This window comes from Chionomys nivalis, chromosome 12 (genome assembly GCF_950005125.1).
Source record: "Chionomys nivalis chromosome 12, mChiNiv1.1, whole genome shotgun sequence".
Classification (NCBI taxonomy): Eukaryota; Metazoa; Chordata; class Mammalia; order Rodentia; family Cricetidae; genus Chionomys; species Chionomys nivalis.
In genome coordinates, this window is record NC_080097.1 from 67,475,045 (window position 1) to 67,498,635 (window position 23,591).

A 23,591-nucleotide genomic window follows, 5' to 3' on the forward strand; every position below is an offset into this window, starting at 1 on the left:
GGTAGATGGTTGGCCCAGTTTTCACTGGTCTCAGTGACATTTATACTTTACCTGTGAAAGACCCCCGGTAGGGACCTTCCCTCAGGTGGAGACCCCGGACCCACAGACCAGGCCGAGACCACGAGTCGGATGCAAACTGCAAGAGGTTTATTAAGTAGACACAGGTACCTGCGGGCGGCAAAGTCTTTCGGAGGACTTGCGCGCCTGCAGACTGGGAGGAGGACTTTTTATAGGAAAGAGGGCAGCAAAAAGCAATTTACAGAAGCAGAAGCGTGGTTATCAGAATGAGGCGGGGGGGGGGGCATGAATGGTTTTCCTCTCAGCAAACATCCTGCTCTTATCTTATAGGTATCCTACTTTGAAGTCATCCTGCTTTGTAGATGTCCTATCTTATAGATATCCTGTTTTCCTCTCACGAGAGCAGGCTAGCTGCTGATCCTGAGAATCTTTCAAGCAAACAGGACGTTCTCCCGGGGAGCCTGCTAGCTGCGGGTTCTGAGGAGGGGGTCTGTAGGATCTTTCATTCCCCCATTTTCTTTTATCATAGAGTTAAATCTTTTACTCTAAGCAGTTATGGAACCTCGGTTTCTTCTTGTTGTAACATATGATACTGATGGGTCAGTACTAGGGCCTGAATAACTGACAGCCTGTCTTTCATTAACCGGACCAAGCAGTTTAAGATGCAGGGCCCAAACAGGAGTATCAGAAGGAGGATAATTAATCAAGGGACCCATCAGAGAAGACAATAGAGTCGTAAACCAGGGAGACTTATTAAACCACCCTTCGAACCATCCCTGTTGTGATTCGAGCAGCTTTTGTGTCTGTCTTTACCTCTCTCTAAGCTTTGTCATAGTGTGGTTCGCATAGAAACAACATTCCTCTTTGAGTGCTGCGCATAACCCTCCCTCTTGTAAAAACAACATGTCTAGCCCTCTCCTGTTTTGTAGGGCTACCTCTGAGAGGGGGGGTTAATGACTCTTAAAGTGCGCTAACCGATTCTTCCAGCGCCTTGATCTCAGTATGCATGGCTGCCTGAAGTTGTCTAAATTGGCTGGTCTCCATAATCTAGGACTAAGGGGTTGCATCTACCTCCTGGGGTGGCGCCCTGGACATTGGTAGCGGTAGCGATATCATAGCAAGGGCCACAAGCTTTTCCCCCGCAAGTCCAGGGTCCCCTTCCCGAGTACCCAGGCGTGGTTCCTCGTCTGAGCGTGATTAGATCCCAGATGGAGGAGGGTTTCCAGTAAGCCTCCCCCGTCGTTTCACAACCCCATTGGGCACAGTAACCGTCCCCCGGCCCTCCACATCCCTTGTGTGTATTTTGTCCTGGACAAACATAGAAGTCTTTGTTCCTGGTCCCATGTCGTCCCCCTCCACCCCCTCTGGTGATGGCAGTCATATCCCGGGAATGTCGCCATCCCCAGTCTTAGTAGGGCCCATATAATGATCCAAGGGCCCCACGGGTAAGCCTTATCTTTAAGGGGTTTTGAGTGCGTTGGGCTCTCCATGCTGGGGTTGCGGCGGGCTCCATTTTGTCAGCTGTATGGGCGGCCTTAACGTGTGAGGCGTGGATCCAGGCTGCGATGCCGTCAACCTTTAGTGCCATTGGGGGTCAGAAGGACAGTGTAAGGGCCTTTCCACCGAGGTTCCAAGTTTTAGGTCTGGTGTCTGCGGACCCAAACAGTATCTCCTATCTGGAAGGGATGCTGTTCCACCGGCTGGTTCAGTTGGTCTCAGTAAGCAATGGCGAGTGGCTTCCAAACCTCTCTCTGCACAATCTGTAGACACCTGTAAATGAGCCTCCAGAGAAGGACTGTTAGCAAAATCGGCAATGTTTGAATTAAAGAAATTTATAAATGGGGGAGGAGCCCCATATAGGATTTCAAAGGGAGTCAGTCCATGAGGCCCCGGAGTGTTGCGGGCCCTGTACAGGGCCAGTGGTAAGAGGAGCACCCAGTCTCTAGTGCCAGTTGCAAGCGTTAATTTGGATAAGGTCTCCTTAATTGTTCTATTCATGCATTCTACCTGTCCTGAACTTTGGGGTCTATACGCACAATGTAATTTCCATTCGACCCCTAGGAGTTTGGCCACCTACTGACTTACCTGGGAGATGAAGGCGGGCCCATTATCGGTGCCAAGACTTGAGGCATTCCGTACCTGGGAAATATTTCTTCCAAGAGCTTTTTGGTCACCACCTTTGAGGTTTCGTTTTTGGTGGGAAAGGCTTCTATCCATCCTGAAAAAGTGTCTATGAACACCAGGAGGTATCTGTACCCCTAGAGACCTAGCTTAACCTCTGTAAAGTCGATCTCCCAATGTACTCCGGGACAATGTCTCCGTGCCCGAACTCCTGGACCAAGCTTGGTTCTGCCTGCATTTACCTGAGCGCAGGCTTGGCATTCATCAGTCACTTTTTGCAGGGCTCCGTCCCTGTTCAGGAGGTATTGGCCTGACTCCTGTCTGTCCAACAAGGTTTTCATCTTCTTTGGCCCCAAATGAGTCAATTTATGCAAGTAGTCTATTATTTTATAAGTATGTTTTGTTGGCATACCAATCTTTTCCTTGAAAACCCAATGTTGCTTTTCGGGGTCATATGTGGCCCCCATTTTCTTTAGGAGATCAATGTCCTCTTTACTATAGGGTAGCGAACTGGAGGCTTGGGCCTCTTCCGGGTTCGTCAAGGGGAGAGCTTGGGAGGTCTTGGTTGATTTTATAGCAATCTCTCGAGCAGCGTTATCTGCCAGCCTATTTCCCTTTTCCTCAGGGCTATGGCCTTTTTGATGCCCAGGGCAGTGCATAATACTTAATTTTGGGGGCAAAAATAAGGCTTTCAGGAGTGCCAGTATCCCAAGTTTGTTTTTAATTTCCTTTCCTTCTGAGGTCAGCAGCCCTCGTCTTCAATAAATTTCCCCATGTATGTGAGCCGTGGCGAATGCATATCGGCTATCCGTATAAACATTCAGTCTCTTACCTTCTGCCATCCGGAGTGCCTAGGTCAGAGCGATGAGTTCAGCCCTCTGGGCGGAGGTGCCTGCTGGTAAGGCTTCTGCCCAAACTACCTCAGTCTCTGTTGTCATTGCTGCCCCCGCCTTTCGTTTCCCATTTGCCAGGAAACTGCTGCCATCCGTATACCAAGTATAGTCAGCATCTCGGAGGGGTTGATTCGTCAGGTCCGGTCTGGTCCCGTGTGTTTCTGCGAGGATCTGGAGGCAGTCGTGGTGTTCCGAGTCCTCAGGCAGGGGGAGCAAGGTCGCGGGATTAAGAGCGACCACAGGTCCGAATTGCACCGGGTCCGCATTCAGGAGCAGGGCTTGGTAGGAAGTCATGCTGGCATTGGAGAGCCAGCGGTCTGGAGGCTGCTTGACCAAGGCTTCCACCGCATGGGGTGCCAGGATAGTCAGTGGCTGGCCCAGGGTTAGTTTACCCGCGTCTTTAGTGAGGACTGCAATAGCTGCTACCATTCGCAGACAGGGCGGCCACCCTGAAGAAACTGGGTTGAGTTTCTTTGAGAGATAAGCTACAGGACACCTCCAAGGGCCCAGTTTTTGAGTTAGGACCCCTTTGACGTAACCCTGTCTCTCATCCACGAACAAGTCAAAGGGTTTGGTGATGTCAGGGAGGCCTAAAGCAGGGGAGGCTGGTAAGGCTTTCTTAATGTTTTTGAAAGCCCTCTGCTGTTCCTCTCCCCAAACAAACATTGTCCCCTGTTTAGTTAGAGGATACAAAGGTGCAGCCATCTCGGCAAACCCTGGGATCCAGAGGCGGCAGAATCCCGCTGTTCCCAGAAACTCTCGCAGCTGACGGGGGTTCCGGGGGGCAGGGATGTTAGTGATAGTCTGTTTGCTCACCTCGGTCAGCCATCTCTGTCCATCTTTTAATTGATAACCTAGGTAAATGACTTGCTTCTGGCACATCTGAGCCTTCCTGGCTGATACCCGATATCCTAATTGTCCCTATGTCTGTAGGAGGGACTTTGTGCCCTCCTGACATTCTTTCTCTGAAGCGGTGCCAGAAGGAGGTCATCAACGTATTGGAGCAATGTCAGGGTGGGGTACTGGACACGAAAGTCGCCAGGTCCCGGTGCAGAGCCTCATCAAAGAGGGTCGGGCTGTTCTTGAATCCCTGGGGGAGCCTAGTCCAGGTCAATTGACCCGAAAGACCAAGATCTGGGTCCTTCCATTCAAAGGCAAAAAGGGGCTGGCTCTCCGGATGCAGCCGCAAGCAGAAGAAGGCATCCTTTAAGTCTAATATGGTATACCAAACGTGGGATGGTGGCAGAGTGCTCAATAAGTTATAGGGGTTGGGGACCATGGGGTGCATGTCCTTCACCCTTTTGTTGACCTCCCTCAAATCCTGCACTGGCCGGTAGTCCCCAGTCCCTGGTTTCTTTACTGGTAAAAGGGGGGGTATTCCATGGTGACCGGCAGGGGATGAGAATGCCCTGGTCCAAGAGCCTCTTTTTTTGCAATAAGCACATTGGTCCCTGTCCATTTTGGCCCCCTTCCTTTCTCCCAGCCTACCTCCCTCTCTTTCTTGTCCTTGAACTACAGTGGCCAGCAGCCTGCTTAATTCTTTATTCTGTTTCATGTCTCTTTCCTCATTTATTGGTTGCTCCTCTGAATATACTTGTAAATTCTCCTTTCCTTCTCTCTTTCTTTGCCTCTTCAGCAGATCCTGTATTGTATACCCCTGCAGACCTTCCAGCCTCTGTAATTTACTTCTGATATCCGGACTGGACTGCCAAATAAAGGATATTGAAACACTAATGGCCTGCCCCAGTTCCCCGGGTCATAGGGAGTATACATTCTGTATGCTTCCTTAAACCTCTCTAAAAAGGCAGAGGGAGTTTTCTCATTCCCTTGTATCACTTGCTTTACCTGAGCCACATTAGTGGGGCGGCATGCTGCCCCTCGGAGACCCGCTATAAGCAGCTGGCGATAGAGGCGTAGGTGTCCCTTACCTGCAGCTGTGGTGAAGTCCCAATCAGGTCGCGTCAGAGGGAAGGCCTCGTCAATTTCGTTAGGCAAAAGGGTTGGGTGACCGTTGTCGCCTGGAACGTTTCTCCGAGCCTCCAAAAAGACTCTTTGCTCTTCCTCTGAGGTCAGCAGGGCTTGCAAGAGTTGCTGGCAATCATCCCAGGTGGGCTGGTGGGTGACTAAAATAGACTCGATTAGATTAGTCAGCGCCACTGGGTTTTTGGAAAAGGAAGGGTTATGCTGTTTCCAGTTATAGAGATCAGAAGCTGAGAATGGCCAGTACTGTTGCTGCCCATTCGGACCCTCTCGGAGGGGAAGGGCGTGGGAGGTGGAATCAGGCGGCGGCTCGCGTCTGTCCCTCTGTTGGCCAGCCATAGGTGAGAGGGCCGGGGATTCTTGTGGGGGCCCCTCGGCCATCGCCGCTTCAGGTCCCTCTGGGCTATCTGATCCTGCATATGGAGGAGGCTCAACATTTTACAGGGTGTGTCAAACTTTTCCAACTTCTATAAGCAGTTACAAATATCATCAGGTCAATTCCAGTAAGAGTACAATGACAGACATTGTTGTTACTAAATACCATCAGTTCCAGTCTCTGAGAAACAGTTAAAACCCCAATTTTCCCCCCTTCTTAAGTGAAGAGGGGTTGTTAACGATTGTCCCATGGTACCAGATTTAGACTCGAGCACAAACAGATATACAAAAACAAAGAACATATTTAAACACAAAAATCCAACAATTAGACACAAACAATATGGACGTGCAGCACGGCTTCGGCGCAAAACCAAAAGCAAAAATTCAGACAGAGACTGAAAAATCAGGCTCCGGCCACCTTTGGAATGTGGCCCGTCAGATGAGCACTGAAAAGGCTCCAGATTCAGACCCAAGTCAGCAAAGCAAGACTTTGCGTCTGATACAGATTGAGCTCCGGAAAAAGCTGCCACCTAATTCAGGGCTCCAGACACCCTTGGAACGTCTTCCAGGGCTGCGGGGTGGAAGTCCGAGCTCGTCAGCTCCTTCCTGGGCCCGCCAGATACAGAGCACCCAGATCTGAGTGTACAGAGTTAACAAAGCACAGAAACGACGCAGACACAGACTAACAAATCGGTGCTGGCCAGCTTACCTCCCGATGGTGGGTCGGTGGTCCCTGGGTGGGGGCCTTCAATTCCCGGCCAATGCACCAAATGAAAGACCCCCGGTAGGGACCTTCCCTCAGGTGGAGACCCCGGACCCACAGACCAGGCCGAGACCACGAGTCGGATGCAAACTGCAAGAGGTTTATTAAGTAGACACAGGTACCTGCGGGCGGCAAAGTCTTTCGGAGGACTTGCGCGCCTGCAGACTGGGAGGAGGACTTTTTATAGGAAAGAGGGCAGCAAAAAGCAATTTACAGAAGCAGAAGCGTGGTTATCAGAATGAGGCGGGGGGGGGGGGCATGAATGGTTTTCCTCTCAGCAAACATCCTGCTCTTATCTTATAGGTATCCTACTTTGAAGTCATCCTGCTTTGTAGATGTCCTATCTTATAGATATCCTGTTTTCCTCTCACGAGAGCAGGCTAGCTGCTGATCCTGAGAATCTTTCAAGCAAACAGGACGTTCTCCCGGGGAGCCTGCTAGCTGCGGGTTCTGAGGAGGGGGTCTGTAGGATCTTTCAACCTGTCCAGAGCTTTGTGACTTCTAGGCACAATGTTTTCAATGAACACTTAGTACCTTTGCCAGATTTAGGGAAACTTTGGTCATGAAGGCAGGGCTGTTGTAACCCCGGGGAGAGAGGCAACCCAAAGCTAGGATTTTTTTTTTTTTTAATCTTTCAGTACTGCAGAGAGTATGGCTCTTGTCCAGCAAGAAAACCACCATTGGCCCTCCTTCCTGTTTGGCCTCTTTGCTTCCGTCCATTTAGTTTCTTCCTGTGTCCTTTCGGGCTGAGCTAAGGAACCCCTTCTCTATCGGGGACCCCGTGGAAACCAGCAGTGGCTAATGCATACATAATGTGTACATAATGCATACATAATGTGTACATAGTGATGGCTTTGCCCTTCCGCCAGTGAAGTGTCTGGGTTAAAATCAGAAGCTAGCCATTTGTGCTGTAGTCGCTGGGGACCAGGTAGCAATTGCAGCCCCAGTACACCTGATTCCATCTTGAACAAAACTGCTCTCATGTAGTTAGTACCTCCTCAGGTCTGCCGCAGTCACGTTCAGGAAGTGTAGACTCCAGCTGCAGCGGCGCTCAGGGTGGAGGCTGAAGTCTCCAGCCAGCCGCAGAGTGGAGTGGAGGGTGCAGCCGCCACAGCTGCAGGGGTAGCAGCAGCCAGGGCTGGGGCTCTGCTTGGGACGAGAGCTGAAGCTGCTCCTGTCCATCTTTCACCACAGCTGTGAGTGTTTCTGAACGTCCAGAGCATGCCTGGAGAAGCTGAGCGGCTAGCTCCTGCTGGTCGGAACTGGAGGGACTGGGCCTGGGCAGGGCCTGGACCACATCTCCTTTTCCCGGTTTGGTACGGGGCCTGTGTGCATCCACTGCTGTTTCCCCCATCTGGTTGGTGGAGTCTGATGACACTAACTGGGCTGCTGCCTTTGAGTGGCTCTTTTGGGTGTCTGGCAGCAGGCTGGCTGGGCTGATAGCTAAAGTTTTGTAGAATCAGATATGGGGCTGGCCCAAGAGAAGTGCTTGATAATGTGTTATTTGGCCGTTACACATTTCCCTTTCTGGGGTCCCCCTCAGGAGGTCCACTGTAGACTGTGAGGTTGTTGGAAACAGTTCCTGGCCCAAAGTCAGTTTGTTTACTAGCATGGTGGTATTGGCAACAAGCCAGCCACTTGGCAGAAGCAAGTCTTCTGGACAGATAGGTGGCTGGCCTTCTTTAGGGTCCCAGTGCCTGGACAAGGACCCTCTTTATAATCATTTATGTAGGATGGGGCATCCTTTTTTTTTTCCTCCTTCTTTCTTTCCTGGTGTCTCTGGCTTCCCTCTATGAGGCCTCTTTTATCTTTTGCTTTGTTTTGGGGGTTTTACAGATTCATGGTTGTTGTAAACCTTTTGAGCAATTTCTAATAATTGGGACCTGTTCATACTGGCAAATCCTTCTAACTTCTGAAGTTCTTTTTCTGATATCTGGGCCAATTATATGATGAAAGCAATTATTTTGTAGCAGTTGCCTTTAGTCCTAAAAGGGTCTGGCAAAAATTGCCAGAGCCTCATGGTTATCATTTATAAAGACACGGGGACTGGAGGTCAGTCCCACAGGGGTGGCAGCAGGTCACCTGAGGGCCGCTGCTGGGCAGTGGTGGGCGAGAGACAGATATGTCATGCAGAGAGAGAGTTTGGGTAGAGAGTTTATTTAGTGGGTTATAGAGGGCAAAGGGAAGGGGGCGGGGGAAAGTGGGAGAGAAGAGAGGAGAGGAGGGAGGGGAGAGAGAGAGAGAGAGAGAGAGAGAGAGAGAGAGAGAGAGAGAGAGAGAGAGAGAAGCAGTTACATTTTCAAAAGAGGGACAGAAAGAGAGAGACCAGGCTTGAGAGGAGGCTAGAGATCTGCTTAACTCAGTGGAAGGGGAGCACCCGGGTGGCAGGTTGGGAGTGGGCTGGACTTGTCTCTTAGAGGAACAGGGTACCAGGTGACAGACCAGGCCAGTAGGTTATAACACTCATTACCATGGTCAGTGTTGGGGTAAGATCACTGATTGATAAAGGACACAAACCCAGGGCACACCTGGCTGCTTAGCTCAAGCAGCAGGGTGAAGTGGGGAAGGGACCCAGTAGTCAGAGTCCCGAGCTTGTGCTCAGGGAACAAGGTGGGGAAGTAAATGTCCCTCTATCAAGACTGAGAGAACTGGCAGAGGTTAGGGGTTTCTCTGCGTGACCTGGACAAGCCAAGAGTGCACAGGTTTTAAGCTGGGAGCTTGGGGGGTCTCACACCAGAGAAAGCCACTAGTCAATACAAGAAACTGGTTGGGATTTCTGGGGTTTCCCACTGATTTATGTTCCAGATGGCCTGAACTGTCAAGGGACCACCTGGCTCCAAAAGATGGTCAATTGATTTCACAGAAGGTTTAGTGTTTTCCATTACAGAAACAGACAGCATATTCATCTCCCATCACAAAACTATCTTCAGACCCATGACCATCACCCTCCATTCCACTCGGGAGCCCCTACTGCTAGCATTACTATAACAACAGCAGCAACTGCCCAGGAGCCACAGTTGCTGCCTGAAGCTGGGGTTGCTTACAGAAGGGGGAGCACAGCATGGGTGACTCAGTGTGGACCACAAGTCTACAAGAAATTGTGTGTTATTCCAGCAGCTGCTGTGGTCCCAGGAAGGTTCATTCTTCCTTCATTTTATCTCTTTTTTCTCCAATCAACAGAACTGACAGAAACATATAGAGAGATGCACAGTGAAGACAACCAGGGGTGGCCACTGCACAGTCATGTACCTGAACAAGCCAGAGGAGTCTGATGAAGTCTCACCCAGATCCCAGACATGGATCCCACCACTAGCCTCTCCTTCGTGTTCCAAACAGAAGGTGCCTTAACCAGACTTATCTCTAGAGGTGACAGACCAGGTGACTTTCAATTTGTTCCATTTTAAGGGAAGGAGGTGTCTGATTCTTCAGAAGCATTAGGCAGCAACATATCAAAGGAAATCCCGGGGTCCTAGAATGTCTCAGGTCGTGCACCTCCTAGGAGTTCCTTGACCACCACATTCTTCCCAGTTCCAAGGGACTCTGAGCCCTCCAGTTGCTCCAGGTCTGGCCTCTGGCAATCTTGCTGGAGCCTCTAGAAATACTGTGAGATATATGCCAGAGAAGACTACGTGGGCATGGGTTCAAACCCATAAAAAGTCTTTATTAGCCAGACAATAGCTATACTTGGTGTTTGGGGTCCCAGTGTCACGTGAGACTGTCTCAGGTTAAACTTTTAAGAACAAAAATTACATCCTGGGTTGACACACCTCATTAGCAATACTTGTTAGCCAGAAGCAGAGCTACGGAAGCCAAAAGGCTAGGTTAATACATTTAGAGACTTTCCCAGAATCATGGGACTTTGGTGGATTATGTCTTTTTTCTCATTTCGGCAGGTGTTGTTGCCTACTTACTTGATTTCAAGACCTGAATGATTCTTTCATCACGGTGACAGTTGTGCCAAGGTGTGGGGCCTGTTGCACCGACACTAAATCCATGTAGGCAAGCTAGTGGCTTCATTGTTTGCTCAGTTGTCTGTTCAGAATAGTACTAGGGTAATTATAAATTATCTATGATTTGAGGCTTTGTTGTTTTCAAAGTATACCTTTGTAGCGGTTTGAATGAGAATGGCCCATAGGCTCACATGCTTGAATACTTGGTCCCAGTTGGTGGAATTGTTTGGGAAGGATTAGGAGGTGTGGCCTTGTGGAGGAGGTCCATCACTAGGGGTGGTTTTTGAGGTTTCAAAGGCCCCAACCATTTCCAGTTATCACTCTTTGCCTCCTACTTCTGGATCCTAAGTATGAAACCATCAAAATATTTTATGAGCTTGACTGAAAAGATATTTCTTGTTTTTCTTGATGATGCTTGATTATCCTTAGTTTTAGCACTCCAGTAATAGAGATAACAACAAAATAAAGCCTTTTGAGTTTGTGCATTCTTTGCTAGGAGACATGATAAATCCTAAATACCTGATTTGTGATGGTTTCTAAGACTAGACTGATTTCTGAATCCTCAGTTGTCTCAAAAATTGAATGTTCCCCTTAACCAATAACAGATGAGACCTGATGATGTCTTTAATCCAGTTAGGCAGTTGTGAAAAGCAGGGAGAGGAAGCCCCAATCCCCAAACCTCACTTAGCTGTGAACTTAGCTTTCCTCTGTCTAGAAGAGAGCTGTGTTCCATTCTAAGAAGAGAAAGTCATTCTTTCAAGGCAGTTCCAATCAGAGAAAGTGGTTGGCCTCATCCAAAGATCAGGCTCAGTAGATCTAAGGTGGGACCCAAAATTTTCATTCCTACTAATTTTCAGGTGGAGAAGCTTCTGTTGCTTGTCAGGACAACACTTTGAGAAGTCAGTCTAGTGTGCCTGGCTGGTGAGGATGGAGGTTGTTCAGGTTTTGATGCTTACAAAATTTCTATTTTCCTGGAGTTCCAGGAGTACCTGGCAAGTAGGCTTTAGCTGCGACTAAATGAATAACCTTCATAGTCGCATGGTGGTTAGTGTTGTTAACTCAACAGCACCTGGAATCACCTAGGAGACATGTCCCTAGGTACATACATGAAAGATTATTAGGGTATTTGCTCTATTATGTAAATCAATACTCTCTGGGCATACCTGTGAGGGACTATTTTGATTTGGCTAGTTAAGTGGGGAGACACACTTCACTATGGATGACCAACATACTAGACCGGATAAGAGGGAGGAAATGACCTGGGTATGAGCACCATCTGCTCCCTGATTCCAGTCCCAGTACAAACAGCTCTCAAACTCCTGCTCTTGACTTCCCTTGATGGAGTTCCTTGCAGCTATAAAACAATTTATAAATTCTTTTATTTATTAAAACAATTTCTTAAATATTGCTTGTGTAAGAGTGTTTAATCACAGCAACAGAGAAGTAGCAAAGACAATTAGCTTTTCTTAACCCTGCTGGGTAGGGTATGTTAAAATTTATAGTAATCTCAATAAGGAGCTGTAACCTATTGTCCAGGAAAACAGGGAATGTAGAGGGGAGAGAAAAAACACTATTTTCAGAACATTTCTCATTTTCCTACCTGGTTTATGTGAGCACTGAAACTCAGACAGGAAAGTGGTGAACTGCAACGGAATTGAAAGGACACAGCCCCCAATCACATGGTGGGGTTCCCTAAGGAGTCACCGTGGGATCCCAGGAGCTCTGCCTCCTAAGCCGCTGAGCAGTTATTTCCTCTCTCCCTGCTGTCTGAACCCAGTTCCATGTTGCCTGCCTCTTCCTGATGTGTGATGGTAGTAACACTTGATTTCTCATGCTTCTATACTCTACTCTTTGTATATTGATGGGCATGCTGCTTATTCAAAAACCACCATGCTGTGATGTAATTACTCCTGAGTCTATCCTATAGCCAAATAGTGACTTTGAACCATTAACACTTAACGTCTTGAATTCTGCTGTGCCTAACATTAATTTTTGTTCACATTTGAAGAACAGACAGGTTGATCCTTTAACTCATTTTTATCTTTTGAGGGGACTCTTGCAGCTGAGCTTCTCTAGGCCTTCGCATACAGAGTTTCTGTGTCCCTCTTCAAGTAAAACAACACACACACACACACACACACACACACACACACCCCATAAAAACACCCCTTTCTCTGATCAAGTGGGATGCATAGCAGGGAAATCCAGGGCCAGGCCATTTTAAACTCATTTACTTCCTTAGCTGGGAGCTAGGGTCCACTACTGAGAATGGGTATAGAGAACCATCCCAGGCTTGACACAACTATTCTCATGTCCCTGTCTGCCCCATTCATGGTCCACATTCTTGTGTGAGTCCCCAACTCCATCAGATTGTCACCACTCCACACCTCCAGTAGCTAGCAGCCACGGTCTCCCAGAACACCAAACCCTACTGCTGACCCACCCATTACTTCATGGTATGAAACCTGCCACTCTTTCAGCTTCTTCTCCTTCAGGTTTAGGTCTGAAGTCCCATATTTCTGCCAAATGAAGCTACCAGTCTAAGATAGGCTGCCCTTGCTTGTGTCTGCACACCTCTGGATTCTGGTCCTTTAGATCCAAAACTCAGTCTTGGAGCCTTTCCTCTTATTTTCACAGTCTAGTCCTAGAGACCTTTTCAAAAATACTTCCACATAAAAGAAATACTTACTGTCTTAAATCTCAGAAAACATAAAGAGTCATGGGGAAATGTCCATGGACAAGAGCAACTATGGTTCTTGGTTTCTTTGATTTATTTTTGCAAGGTATTTTTTTTGTGTGTGTACATATTTATAGTAGTTTGTATCTTGCTTTTATCACTTATTGTTCTGTGGTAAATTTTCTTCTTAGTGCTTATGCTAGTTGAAATAAACTTTTAAAAGAGTTATATGCTTAGTGAATATATTATATGTAAATTAAGATATATTTGAAGTTTTGTTTGGTCCTTATTCTGACAGTTTTATTTTTTTTGTTACATAAAGTAAGGCTACAGTTTTTTAGTATAATTCTGTCAATATCTCTATTTCTTCTTTTGGAGCACAATTCCAGATTGGAAACACTAATACTGGTGTGGGAAGTTTTTCTGTATATGTGTTTCTTTCATTGGTTAATAAAGAAGCTGCTTTCAGCCAATGGCTTAACAGAATATAGCCAGGCTGGAAGATCTATCTATCTATCTATCTATCTATCTATCTATCTATCTATCTATCGAGTAGGTGGAGTCAAGGAGAAGCCATGTAGTGGCTGCAGAAGACAGACACCTCTGCTGGAGCCCACCAAAACTTTGCAGGTAGGCCACGGCCTTGTGGTGATGCACAGAATAATGGAGATGGGTTAGTTTAGGATATAAGAGCTAGCTAGCAATATGCTTAAGTTATTGGCCAAAAAGTATTGCAAATAATATAGTTTCTTTGTGTTTATTGTGGGACTGGGCAGAACAGAAACTTCTGCCAACACTGGTCCTCTAGATCTTTTTGGTTCCTTGTCATTTAGTAAGGCTGCTACCAAGAAAGAGTGTAGTAATTTACAAACTTACTGGAGGATTGTGAATATTTACATTTCAATGATCTTCTGAATTTTGCAAGTCACAATGTTTTTTGCTCGGTCCTCCATCATTTAATTCACCTTTTTCATTTCTTTGGTTAGGCTAAATGTTTTTCTACATTTCTGAAGTATAAGTATGTGTTTCTGCTTCTGTGGACTGTCTTTGAGTGTGCTTTGCAGTTTTCAGTTGGGGTTGGCATGTCTACCCATTTTCAGGGTTTTTAGGAAACATCTGCTCCCTGTGAAGTTCTTTGGATAGGCCTCGGTGTGGCCCTTCTGGGGATGTCTTGGCACAGCGTTCTCATTTACTGTTGAGAATTTCCAGTTGTGTTACAACCATTACAGTCTTGTCTCCCTCTAGTGGCCAATGAGTAACTTGCACCTAACCAATTGCTAGGCATGAGGTCTGTGTAGATGATATAGTAAGTTAATGATGAATCAGTGAGGATCCCGGCACAGTTGACTGAAACTGGACATGGATTTCACCAGAGCGGTTTCTCAGCATTTCCTGTAAACCAAACAGGAACACTATGCTCTTGGATAAGCCTAGTAAATTTTGTTTAAGGTAATATAAGTGCAATAGGACTTAGGAAAATTCACACTTGCATAGATAGAGACTGAAATACTGCTGGAAATTGTTTGCTCATAAAAAAAAAACCAAAATGTTTGACTTTTATTTTTAAAAAGCAATTTCCTCCACAAAATATCATAAAATTACATTTATTTATTCACCTGGAACTTTATTACATCATCTGGACAATTGTTCTAGCATACAGTAGGACACAAAAAGCTACACTTCTTCAGCTAAAAAAAAAAAAAAGGCATCATTCACATTTAACATAGAAATGAAAGCCAAACCAAAACCAACTGTATTTTTCATTGTGTTATACTTTCAAATTATACTTCCTATATCCCTGATTTGGCTTTTTCACAGTTTTGCTATAAATTATATATATATGTGTGTGTGTGTGTAGTATATGTATATTCATATATATACATGTATACATATATACTTATATATGCACACACACAGTAATATCATCTCCAAGATCTCAGAAAAACCGGAGGTGAGAAAAGTGGGTTTTCTGCTGAGCTGGAAAGATGCAAGCTCCTCTTGTCTCTGGAAGGGACTGCCGCTGGAGGCTTTGAGACTGTCTCAGAGTCAGAGTGTTCAGGATGCACAGGGATGTGACAACTCTCTCACGTTACAGAAGTGGAAGTTCTTGTTGTGAACTGGACTTAGAACCCTTCAATCCTACTACAAGGACATCCCTCACTTTCTCTTTGGCCATCGTGTTGCTGACCTGCGTAAACTCATGTGTAATCAAAGTGTTCCACAGTGTCCTTCTGAGCCGTGCTTTGCTCTGGTTCTGCAAGCGCTACACATAGGAGCCTCTCTCATTGTCTCTACAAACAGAATGAAGCTGTAATAGGCAAGTGTAAAGTCCATCGCCGTCTCTCCACGGAGGCTTAGTCCTGAGTGGGCCTCTTACAGTGAGTGCTAAATGCCCTGTGAGTTCACACAGCTGAAATCGTATATAATATAACTCTCTGGTAAGTCACACTCCAGTGTTTTTCCAAGAAACAGATCCTTTCCTCCAAAGAATCCATCACTGAGTTTTCATGAATTGAAAACTTTAGAGTCAACACCTACATCACTGATTCCCACTGACATCTCTGCCTCCATCTATAAGAGACCGGACTGCAGAAGATCAGTTTTCTTTTTTCCATTTTGAGTTGTGTGGGTTTTAGTTACATCTTGCCTCATACATACTTCACAAGAGTTGTACATCTTCACCGGAGGCCTGTGAGTTCCCTGAGGTCTCCCCAAATGCCTGGCCTGTTCTGGTTTCCCGACTCACTTCTCTGAACAGCATCTATAATTCAGATTATTCTTAGGTCATTTCACAAAAACAAACAAAACCCAGAACCAAACAACATAAAAAAAACAAGAGCAATTATGATATAAAATAAGTTTTAACTGGAAAAAAACAGTGTGAGTTGTTGCTAGGCTTGTTTAAGAATACCTACCACATAATTATAAACAGACAGTAATGTTTTTACTGTATTTAAATAAAAATCCATAGGTCTCTAAAAATTTAGGGCCACCAGATACAAATGTTGGAACAATTAATGTCATTGCTATAACACTTTTAACATTGTTTACAATATACATATTTGAATTGTTGTTATTAGTACATTTTAAACTGGACCAAAATACGGTTTATGGATACAGATTGACAACATATTGTTAAATTAGAACTTCTGAAAATACATGTTTTAGTTTTTGGAGATATTTGTAAATTTACTTTTATTATTTTTAATAGTATGTGTGTCTGTGTCTCTCTCTGTGTGTGCTTGTGTCTGTGTGTGGTTATATGCACATGAGTGCAGGTGCTCAGGGAGGCCAGAGGTGTCAGACTCCCCTAGAGCTGGGGCTACAGACAGTTGTGAGCCCTCTGAATGGGTGCTAAGAATCAAACCCAGGTCTCCTGGAAGAGAAGTACATGCTCTTAAGTGCTGAGCCATCTCTCCAGCTCCCCATGAGAGATAATTTCAAGGCTTTAAATTTTTTTTTTCCATTCAAGGTTGTTTGAGTGTGTGGTATATTCTCTCTTACCAGAGCTGCAGAGCCCTCACAAAGATGATTCCATCTTAGATTTTTGGCAGGAATGGCTGTGCCAGTTTCTGTAGCTCAGAGGTCTTACAAAAATCTTGTGAAATAACATCCGGAATACTGAAGTTCTGAAAATGATGAAAATCCAGGGGTCCACGATCGAAATCACAGACAGAAAACGCAGGGCCCGGAGGTCTTCCGAGTCTCCTTCAGTTGTGTGGACAAGTTTAAAGGCTCCATAGTAAGCACGATACTGTTGGGGGAGAAAAACAAACAAAAAACCAAAACCATTACACAGATAAGGACATAGAAGGCTGATGGAAGGAAAGAATTTTCTTACTTTGCTTATCTTAGCCTGGGATTCTCACATGACAACCGGTAGATGTGCGTGAGGAGCCTGAGAAGTGGGGAAACCGAGGTCATCTGGGACATCCATCTGACTGACTCTCTCAAGGTTGTTCTGAATTCTGCTCTTGGTTCTCCAGGATGAAGACTCCACCAGGCTTCCACACACAGGTTCTAACTAGTGTCCTTACATGAATACTTTGTGTAGCTTTCAGCTCTCTGTCCACTCTTATTAGTTTATTTAGAAGTAATTGCTGCACGTATGGACACACCAAGAAATGGAACTTTGAACAGAAGTAAAAGGACGGAAACTATGATAAAAAAAAACATGAGGTGACCAGATGAAAGAACTGGTCACCTCATGTAAATTGTTCATGTACATTTTTTTTTTCAGGGTTTCTTTGAGTAACTCTGGCTGTCCTGGAACTCTCTTTGTAGAACAGCCTGGTTTCGAACTCACAGAGATCTGCCTGCCTATGCCTCCTGAGTGCTGGAATTAAAAGTGTGCACCCCTGCCAACCAGTTATAAATTGTTCCTTTTATTAAGATAGATTCTATATAAGATAAGGGAGGGGGCATGCCCAAAGATAGCTACCTTCTTACCTTTGACCAGCCACTTCCTATGCTTTGATCTTACCTTGCATCTCTGTGGTTTCCTCAGAGCTCTGCAAAGTGCCTCAAGTCATGAATCTCCATGCCATTTAGGTCATGTTACTGCCTAAATCAGCACAACCCCAGACCATCATTCTGAGGCCAGATACCTTTTCTTTTGGCATTAGATTTCCCATGCCTGCTGAGATTCTAAATCCATAATGAAACAAGTAGGCACTAATGGGACAGCAACTACTGAAATCCAGTATTAGTAGGGGAAACTGTGGCTAAGAGTACTCAAGGCCACCCAGGAACATCTCCTAGAGAAGATGTACACTTCTAGAATCAATCTCCTCAGCTTTTGACTCTCTTCTCTATAACATTTCAGTGGTCATGGCTACTTCAGTCCAGTGCATACGGAAGATGCCTTACATTGGACTCATCTGTTACTGATAGATGGACTTTCTCCTCATTTTGGCTTCATAATGCCAACAGCAATAACAATGGTTGATGACCACTTAGAGCCTTCAACTCCCTGGCATTGTTCTATGCCTTTTGAAAATTTCATTTTCTCCCTAGAAAAGTCTTATGGGTAAAAACAGTCCTTATCTCCATTCGACAAGTCTGGAAATGGATTAAAGAGCCAAACAATGCTGTCCTTCAAATTGACTTCAAATATGACACATTTTTGGAGCCTCTTTGAGCCACCGGCTAAAGGTCTACACGTCCGGGTTGGAGTCCTCTCTTCAGATGTGCGGCTTCAAGGAAGATGTGGTTTTCTTATTTTTATAAAAAAGGTTGTTGTGCCTGCTTTCCAGGATTCTTCTGACGGTGCAATGAAAGGGTGTGAAGAGAGCTTCAGGACTAGGTCTGCTATATAATAAACACTAGATAATTAGCCTGTGTATTGATGTGGGATTCCCCTCTGTATGCTGTGAATATGCTTTATTATCATTGGTTAATGAAGAAGCTGCTTTGACCTATGGCAGGGCAGAATATAGCCAGGCTGGAAGAGATATAGAGAGAGTAGGTGGAGTCAAGGAGAGATGCCATGTAGCTGCAGAAGGAGACAGATGCCAAACCCTTACCAGTAAGCCACTCTCTCTCTCTATGTCTCTTCCAGCCTGGCTATATTCTGCCCTGCCATAGGCCAAAGCAGCCTCTTTATTAACCAATGATAATAAAGCATATTGACAGCAGACAGATGAGAATCTCACATCAGCATATTATTTTCTTAACTAGGAGTTGCCCATTTCCTCCACTACACTTTCCTTTAACCTTAATGATTATCCTTCCCTTGTAACTTGTGCCTGCACCAGGACGTTTTCCTCATTTTGTATCTCACTGAGTTACAGAGTGTCAGATGGGGTAGGTATCAGACACATGCTGTATGGCTATGACACGGACCACAAGCTTAGGTTAATTTAGAAACAAACAGTTCACAGATGTGTTTTATGTTTGTTAGTTTTCTCCTCAGAGAGGAGTTTGATGGAATGTAACTTCAACCAAAATTCCACCATGCAAGAACGTTTGGTAATGAATGATAGTTGTATGATTAAAACAAACCATTTTATCCTTTTAAATTAAAAATATATTTATTTTGCGTGTTTGGGATTGTGGTACCATAGCGTACATGTGAAAGACAGAGGCTAACTTGTGGGAGCTGGTTCTCTCCTCCCATCACGTGTGTTCTGGGAATAGAACTGAGGTCATCAGGCTTGGCAGCAAGCATCTTTACCTGCTGGACCATCTTGCCAGACTAAACTATTTTCTTTCTATGCAGTACTTACCCATGTTAATTCTACTAGGTTATCTCTTATTTTACATATTTTTTATGCAATGCTTGGGTTCAGAACTTCACACGAATCCTGGGCAAGTAATCTGCCATTATTATATAGGCCCTTGCAGTCGTTATTAGAAGTAAATTATTCTATAACTGGCAATTTTACATCCACTTAATTTACATTAAAAGCATCCACATGGAGGCTGGAGAGAAGGCTCAGGGGCTAAGAGTATTTACTGCTCCTTCAGAGAACCCAAGTCCAGTTTGAGCACCCATGTGGGATGGGCTACAACTGCCAGTGACCCCAGCTTCAAGAGTTCCAATGCCCTCTTCTGGCTTCTGCAGAAATCATGTGCACACACCATGTGCCCATATATACACATCATTAAAAAATAAAATATTTTTAAATGTAAAAGAGCATTAATTTAAAGGAGTGTCCTTATATGAGTTTGGGAGTCATTGAGAAGATGTTTCTGTGGCCAACTTGGTGGTATTTTACATGGTTGTTGGGGATTTGAACTCAGGTCCTCACATTTGCGTGACAAGCACTTTACCAAATAAGCCATCTCCTCAAACCCTGCAACTCCTAGGTTTACTATATAATGTTATTGATACAGATTCAGACACTATCCATTTAAATACAAGTTGTTTGGGTCCTTAGTAATTTTTAAGGGTATTTAGAGGTCCCTAGACCATAAAATTTTTGAGAACTGCTGCCTTAGACTACCACGCCATCTCCTGAGGAGATTAAACTTCCTGATTAATTTGCTATAGTCACCAGGAAATAATAATAAATGAGAACCAAAATTAGTAACAATACTGAGGCAAGACTCTGGGTTCTGTGGTGCTGGCACACACACACACACACACACACACACACACGCACACGATGGTACCCCTATTCTAAATTATTTGGGACTAGATAGGTTTTTGTTTCCCCCCAGAATGTGGAATATGAACATCCCACAAGACACTGTTGTAGAACACAGCCCTCCACAGCCACCATTTTCATGAGATGTTTGTCCTCCACACCTGGAGTCTGAGACAGGCATACTGTCTGGATTCCAGCCTATCACTTGAAATCACCTGTGAGAGTTTCCACTTGCAGCATGGCATACATGTTCAAAATATTTAGATTGTGAAGCATTTTGGATTTTCTGCTCAAGAATGCTCAGCGTGGGCTAGGGAATTGGTTCAGTGGGTAAAAGCCCTGCTGTGAAAGCTTGGGGATCAAAGTTTGAATCTCTAGATCCCAAAAAGCTGATGGCAAGGTGGATCTGTAATCCTAGTGGTCCCAGGACTAGGACCCTGGTTGGGTTTTGTCAACCTGACAGAAGCTAGCTTCATCTGAGAAGAGGAAACCTCAGCTGGGAAAATGCCTGGGGCTGTAGGCAAGCCTGTGGGGGCATTTCTTAATTAGTGATTGTTAGGGGAAGGCCCAGCTGCTTATGGGTGGTGCCACCACTGGGCAGGAATATAAGAAAGCAGGTCGAGAAAGTCATGAAGCACAGGCCAGTGAGCAATGCTCCTCCATAATTTCTACTTTAGTGCCTGTCTCCAGGTTCCTGCCTGGAGTTCCTGCCTTGATTTCTTCCAATTGATTGTGATGTGGAATTGTAAGTTGAAATAAATGCCTTTTGTCTTGGTGTTTATCACAGCAACAGAAACACAGAAAGACAGGAGGCTGCTGGCCAGCTAGTCTGGCATACATACCAGCAAATAAAGAGACCCTGTGTCAATCAGAATGTCTGGTAAAGATCAACGTCTGAGCTTGCCTTCTGGTCTCCAAGTGTGCATCATGGAATGCACATGCCTGTACTTGTATAGGTGTGTGTGTGTGTGTGTGTGTGTGTGTGTGTGTGTGTGATTTTTAACCTTTGCCAACCCCACAGAACTAGTGTGGTTATCCCTCAACAGATGAGGACAGCCAGTAAATAAACAACTACCATAGCCAGTGAGTGCTGAAACTTGACCCAGACCAACAGCCATTGAGCAATCCCCTAGTCTCTCTAGGAAATGATCGTTCCTGAGAGGAATGCTGTCTGGCTTACACTTATCCAGAACTTTACAAATTGTTTTTACCAGAGTGTCTTTAAATATATCGGTTCCTTTAATTCTCACAATTCCATAAGGAGATATGGATCTCCTCAGAGATGTGTGCTAAGGCTGTGTTTGTTTCATTGGTTTACACTGTTTTCTGAGTTATTCACATTAAAGCATCCAAATGCTGTTTCCAACTCTCATGGATTTAGCTATTCTTTGCTTTCATTACAACATAAGTAAGCTCCAACTACTGTTCTGGAGTTTTTTTTCAATTTATTTTTTTATTGGTAAAGGGCTAGAGAATATATGATTCAGGTTTTATAGACCAATGTGTCAAATAATGCATGTTCAGTAGATACTAACACAACCAGAAAACAAGCATATTCCACAATTTTTATTTATTATTCTATGTGTATGGGTCTTGTGTTTGCATGTATGTCTGTGTACCACATGTGTGCCTAGTGTCTCTGGAGCCAGAAGAGGGAGTCAGATCCTCAGATAAACATGAGCTGCCACATGAAACTGATGAAATTAAAGATGCAATAGCAATAACTGGGTACAACTTTAGAGTACATATCTAATAAGAAGAATTTAATTCTTTTTAATAATTTGAGTAGTGCTTAGCTTAATTGGGGTTCTAAGTTTTTGGTGTCTGTCATCAAACTGATTACAATCATTCTTTTCAATCTGGGAACTGCCAATCTGGGAACAGCAGCTTCTGCATCACTCAGCCTCTGCCATCTTCTCCTTGTAATTTGGATCCAAGTTAATGGGATTCTTTGCCATCTCATTGGCCAGACAGACAAGGAAACAAGGGGCCTCCTGTAATTTCTCTGCCTCTGCTGTACCCCACCCCCACCCCCGTGGGGGGTAGGACAGCAGCAGCCACAAACCTAGAGCTTTTCAGAACTAAATCTGTGTTTATTGCTCACTTCTGTAAGCCACTCAGGATGAACTAACCCCTTTCCTTCTCTTCTATGCCAAAGTCCAGAGAGGAACTCCCAGAGAAGTCCTTTTCCAAGACGTCTAAATTAAAGGGTGGATCTAACAAAATAAAATATTGCATAGCTGGTGCAGGGGTCGAGGAATAGAGGACTAAGATCTTTGGCTCACAAGAGCCCTCACTGGACAGGAGCAGAGAGGAGGGGGCATCTGCCAATTGGAAAGTTTTGCTGAGTTCAGGAGACACCACCCGTTTGTCTTCGGAACATTCTTTGTCTGACATTCCTTCTTTTCCCTCTCCAAATGGGGGTGGGGGGGTCATATCTTAGGTCTGTGGAGGTTCACTCCCCTGGAGAGCTGAGGCCAGAATCAACTGCCCCGCATCCGATACTGGATGCACCTCCTGGAGCCACAGCAGTATCCCTCCCACCCCCACTTTTCCATTTGGCCAGGGCCTGAGAAGACCAGTTTCCAGAACTTCCGTGCCCAGCAACTCACAATTAAAGGTAGGGAACACATAGTGAACAGCACTGTCATCAGAGCCAGCAGCAGGAGGTGATCCAACTCCTCCAGGGGATGCAGGGACCCCAGACCTTGACTGGAGCCTGGCAGGGTGCGGTCTCTGGGGCAGCAGCGAGGGTGGCGCTTCAGGCGCCGGTGCATGGTATAGAGGTTGCGCATGGCGCCCAGGTTGCACAGCACGGTAGCAAGGACCAGTAGCGCCATGAGGCTGGAGTAGAGCACAGAGAAACCGAGAACCGATAGCGAGCGCTTCTCGTGGACCATCTGGATGAAGCACCAGGTGCCAGGGCAGTACTGCACAAACTTCCCAAAGCCGGCAAAGGGAAGTGCGCAGAAAGCCAAGCAGAAGGCTCCCACTAATGGCGCCACTAGCACTCCCCGGCGCAGGGTGATGTGCCTTTGGTAGAAGAAGGGGTGTCCCAGAGAGAGCCAGCACTCCAGCGCCATAGCCAACAGCTGTAACGTCGAGGCTAGCCCAAAGAAGGACATGATGAAAGCAAAGGCTTGACATAACTGATTGCCCGCTGTAGGCAGCAGTTCCTGTAGGCTCCGGTTTTGCGCGTAGGCAGCCAGAACCACCGGGCTGACCAGACACTTGCCCAGCAAGTCGGTGACTGTCAAGCCACACACTAGTACGTAGAAGACCGAAGGTGGTGGGCGCAGCGGCCGTGGTCCGCAGTACCCCAGGCCCGAGCGCGCCAGAAGCACCAGCGCCAGCAGGTTGCCCAGCAGCCCGGCGCCGAAGAGCACGCTGCCCATGGTCGCGGAGGAGCCATTTTCCACCCAGCGGGATGCGTGGCAGCGATAGGACACGTTCATGGCTCTTGAAGCGTCCGGCTGGAGGGGAGCTGTGGCCCAGGCCAGGTGCGGAGGAGCCCCGGCCGCTCTGGGCGCCGCTGGGGCTCAGAGAGGGTACAACAGAGAAAGACCAGCGGGAGGCTGGGTGTTGCTCACAGTCACTACTCCTATCTAAGCTCCCGGGTCACACCCCTCGAGGAGGGCGGGACGCTGTTGTCAGTGTCCCAGCAGCTCTGCTAAAAGCACAGGATTGGGAAGAGAGGCAGACTCTGTATCCAGAGTCAGAAGG

The 23,591-nt window shown here is 45.9% G+C and overlaps 1 protein-coding gene and 1 pseudogene across 1 annotated transcript; both read right to left on the reverse strand.

Moving 5' to 3' along the window:
* Nucleotides 1–1,373: 1,373 nt before the first annotated feature.
* On the reverse strand, nt 1,374–5,745 carry LOC130884597 (uncharacterized; annotated as a pseudogene).
* A 9,448-nt stretch (nt 5,746–15,193) lies between these two features.
* Ptgdr (prostaglandin D2 receptor) lies at nt 15,194–23,323 on the reverse strand. Its single transcript, XM_057786798.1, has 3 exons — nt 22,481–23,323; nt 16,282–16,531; nt 15,194–15,538 (listed from the first exon to the last, which is right to left on the reverse strand). The coding sequence occupies exons 1-2, from the start codon at nt 23,321–23,323 to the stop codon at nt 16,298–16,300; spliced, it is 1,077 nt and encodes a 358-aa protein (XP_057642781.1). The 3' UTR covers nt 15,194–15,538; nt 16,282–16,297.
* Between the last annotated feature and the right edge of the window lie 268 nt (nt 23,324–23,591).

Excerpts from the sequence above, each read along its gene's own strand:
- Ptgdr (XM_057786798.1), bottom strand. The coding sequence starts at position 23,323 with ATGAACGTGTCCTATCGCTGCCACGCATCCCGCTGGGTGGAAAATGGC. Across the intron at positions 16,532-22,480 it reads TGTGTTCCCTACCTTTAATT|TATCGTGCTTACTATGGAGC; the intron begins GTGAGTTGCTGG and ends CTCCCCCAACAG.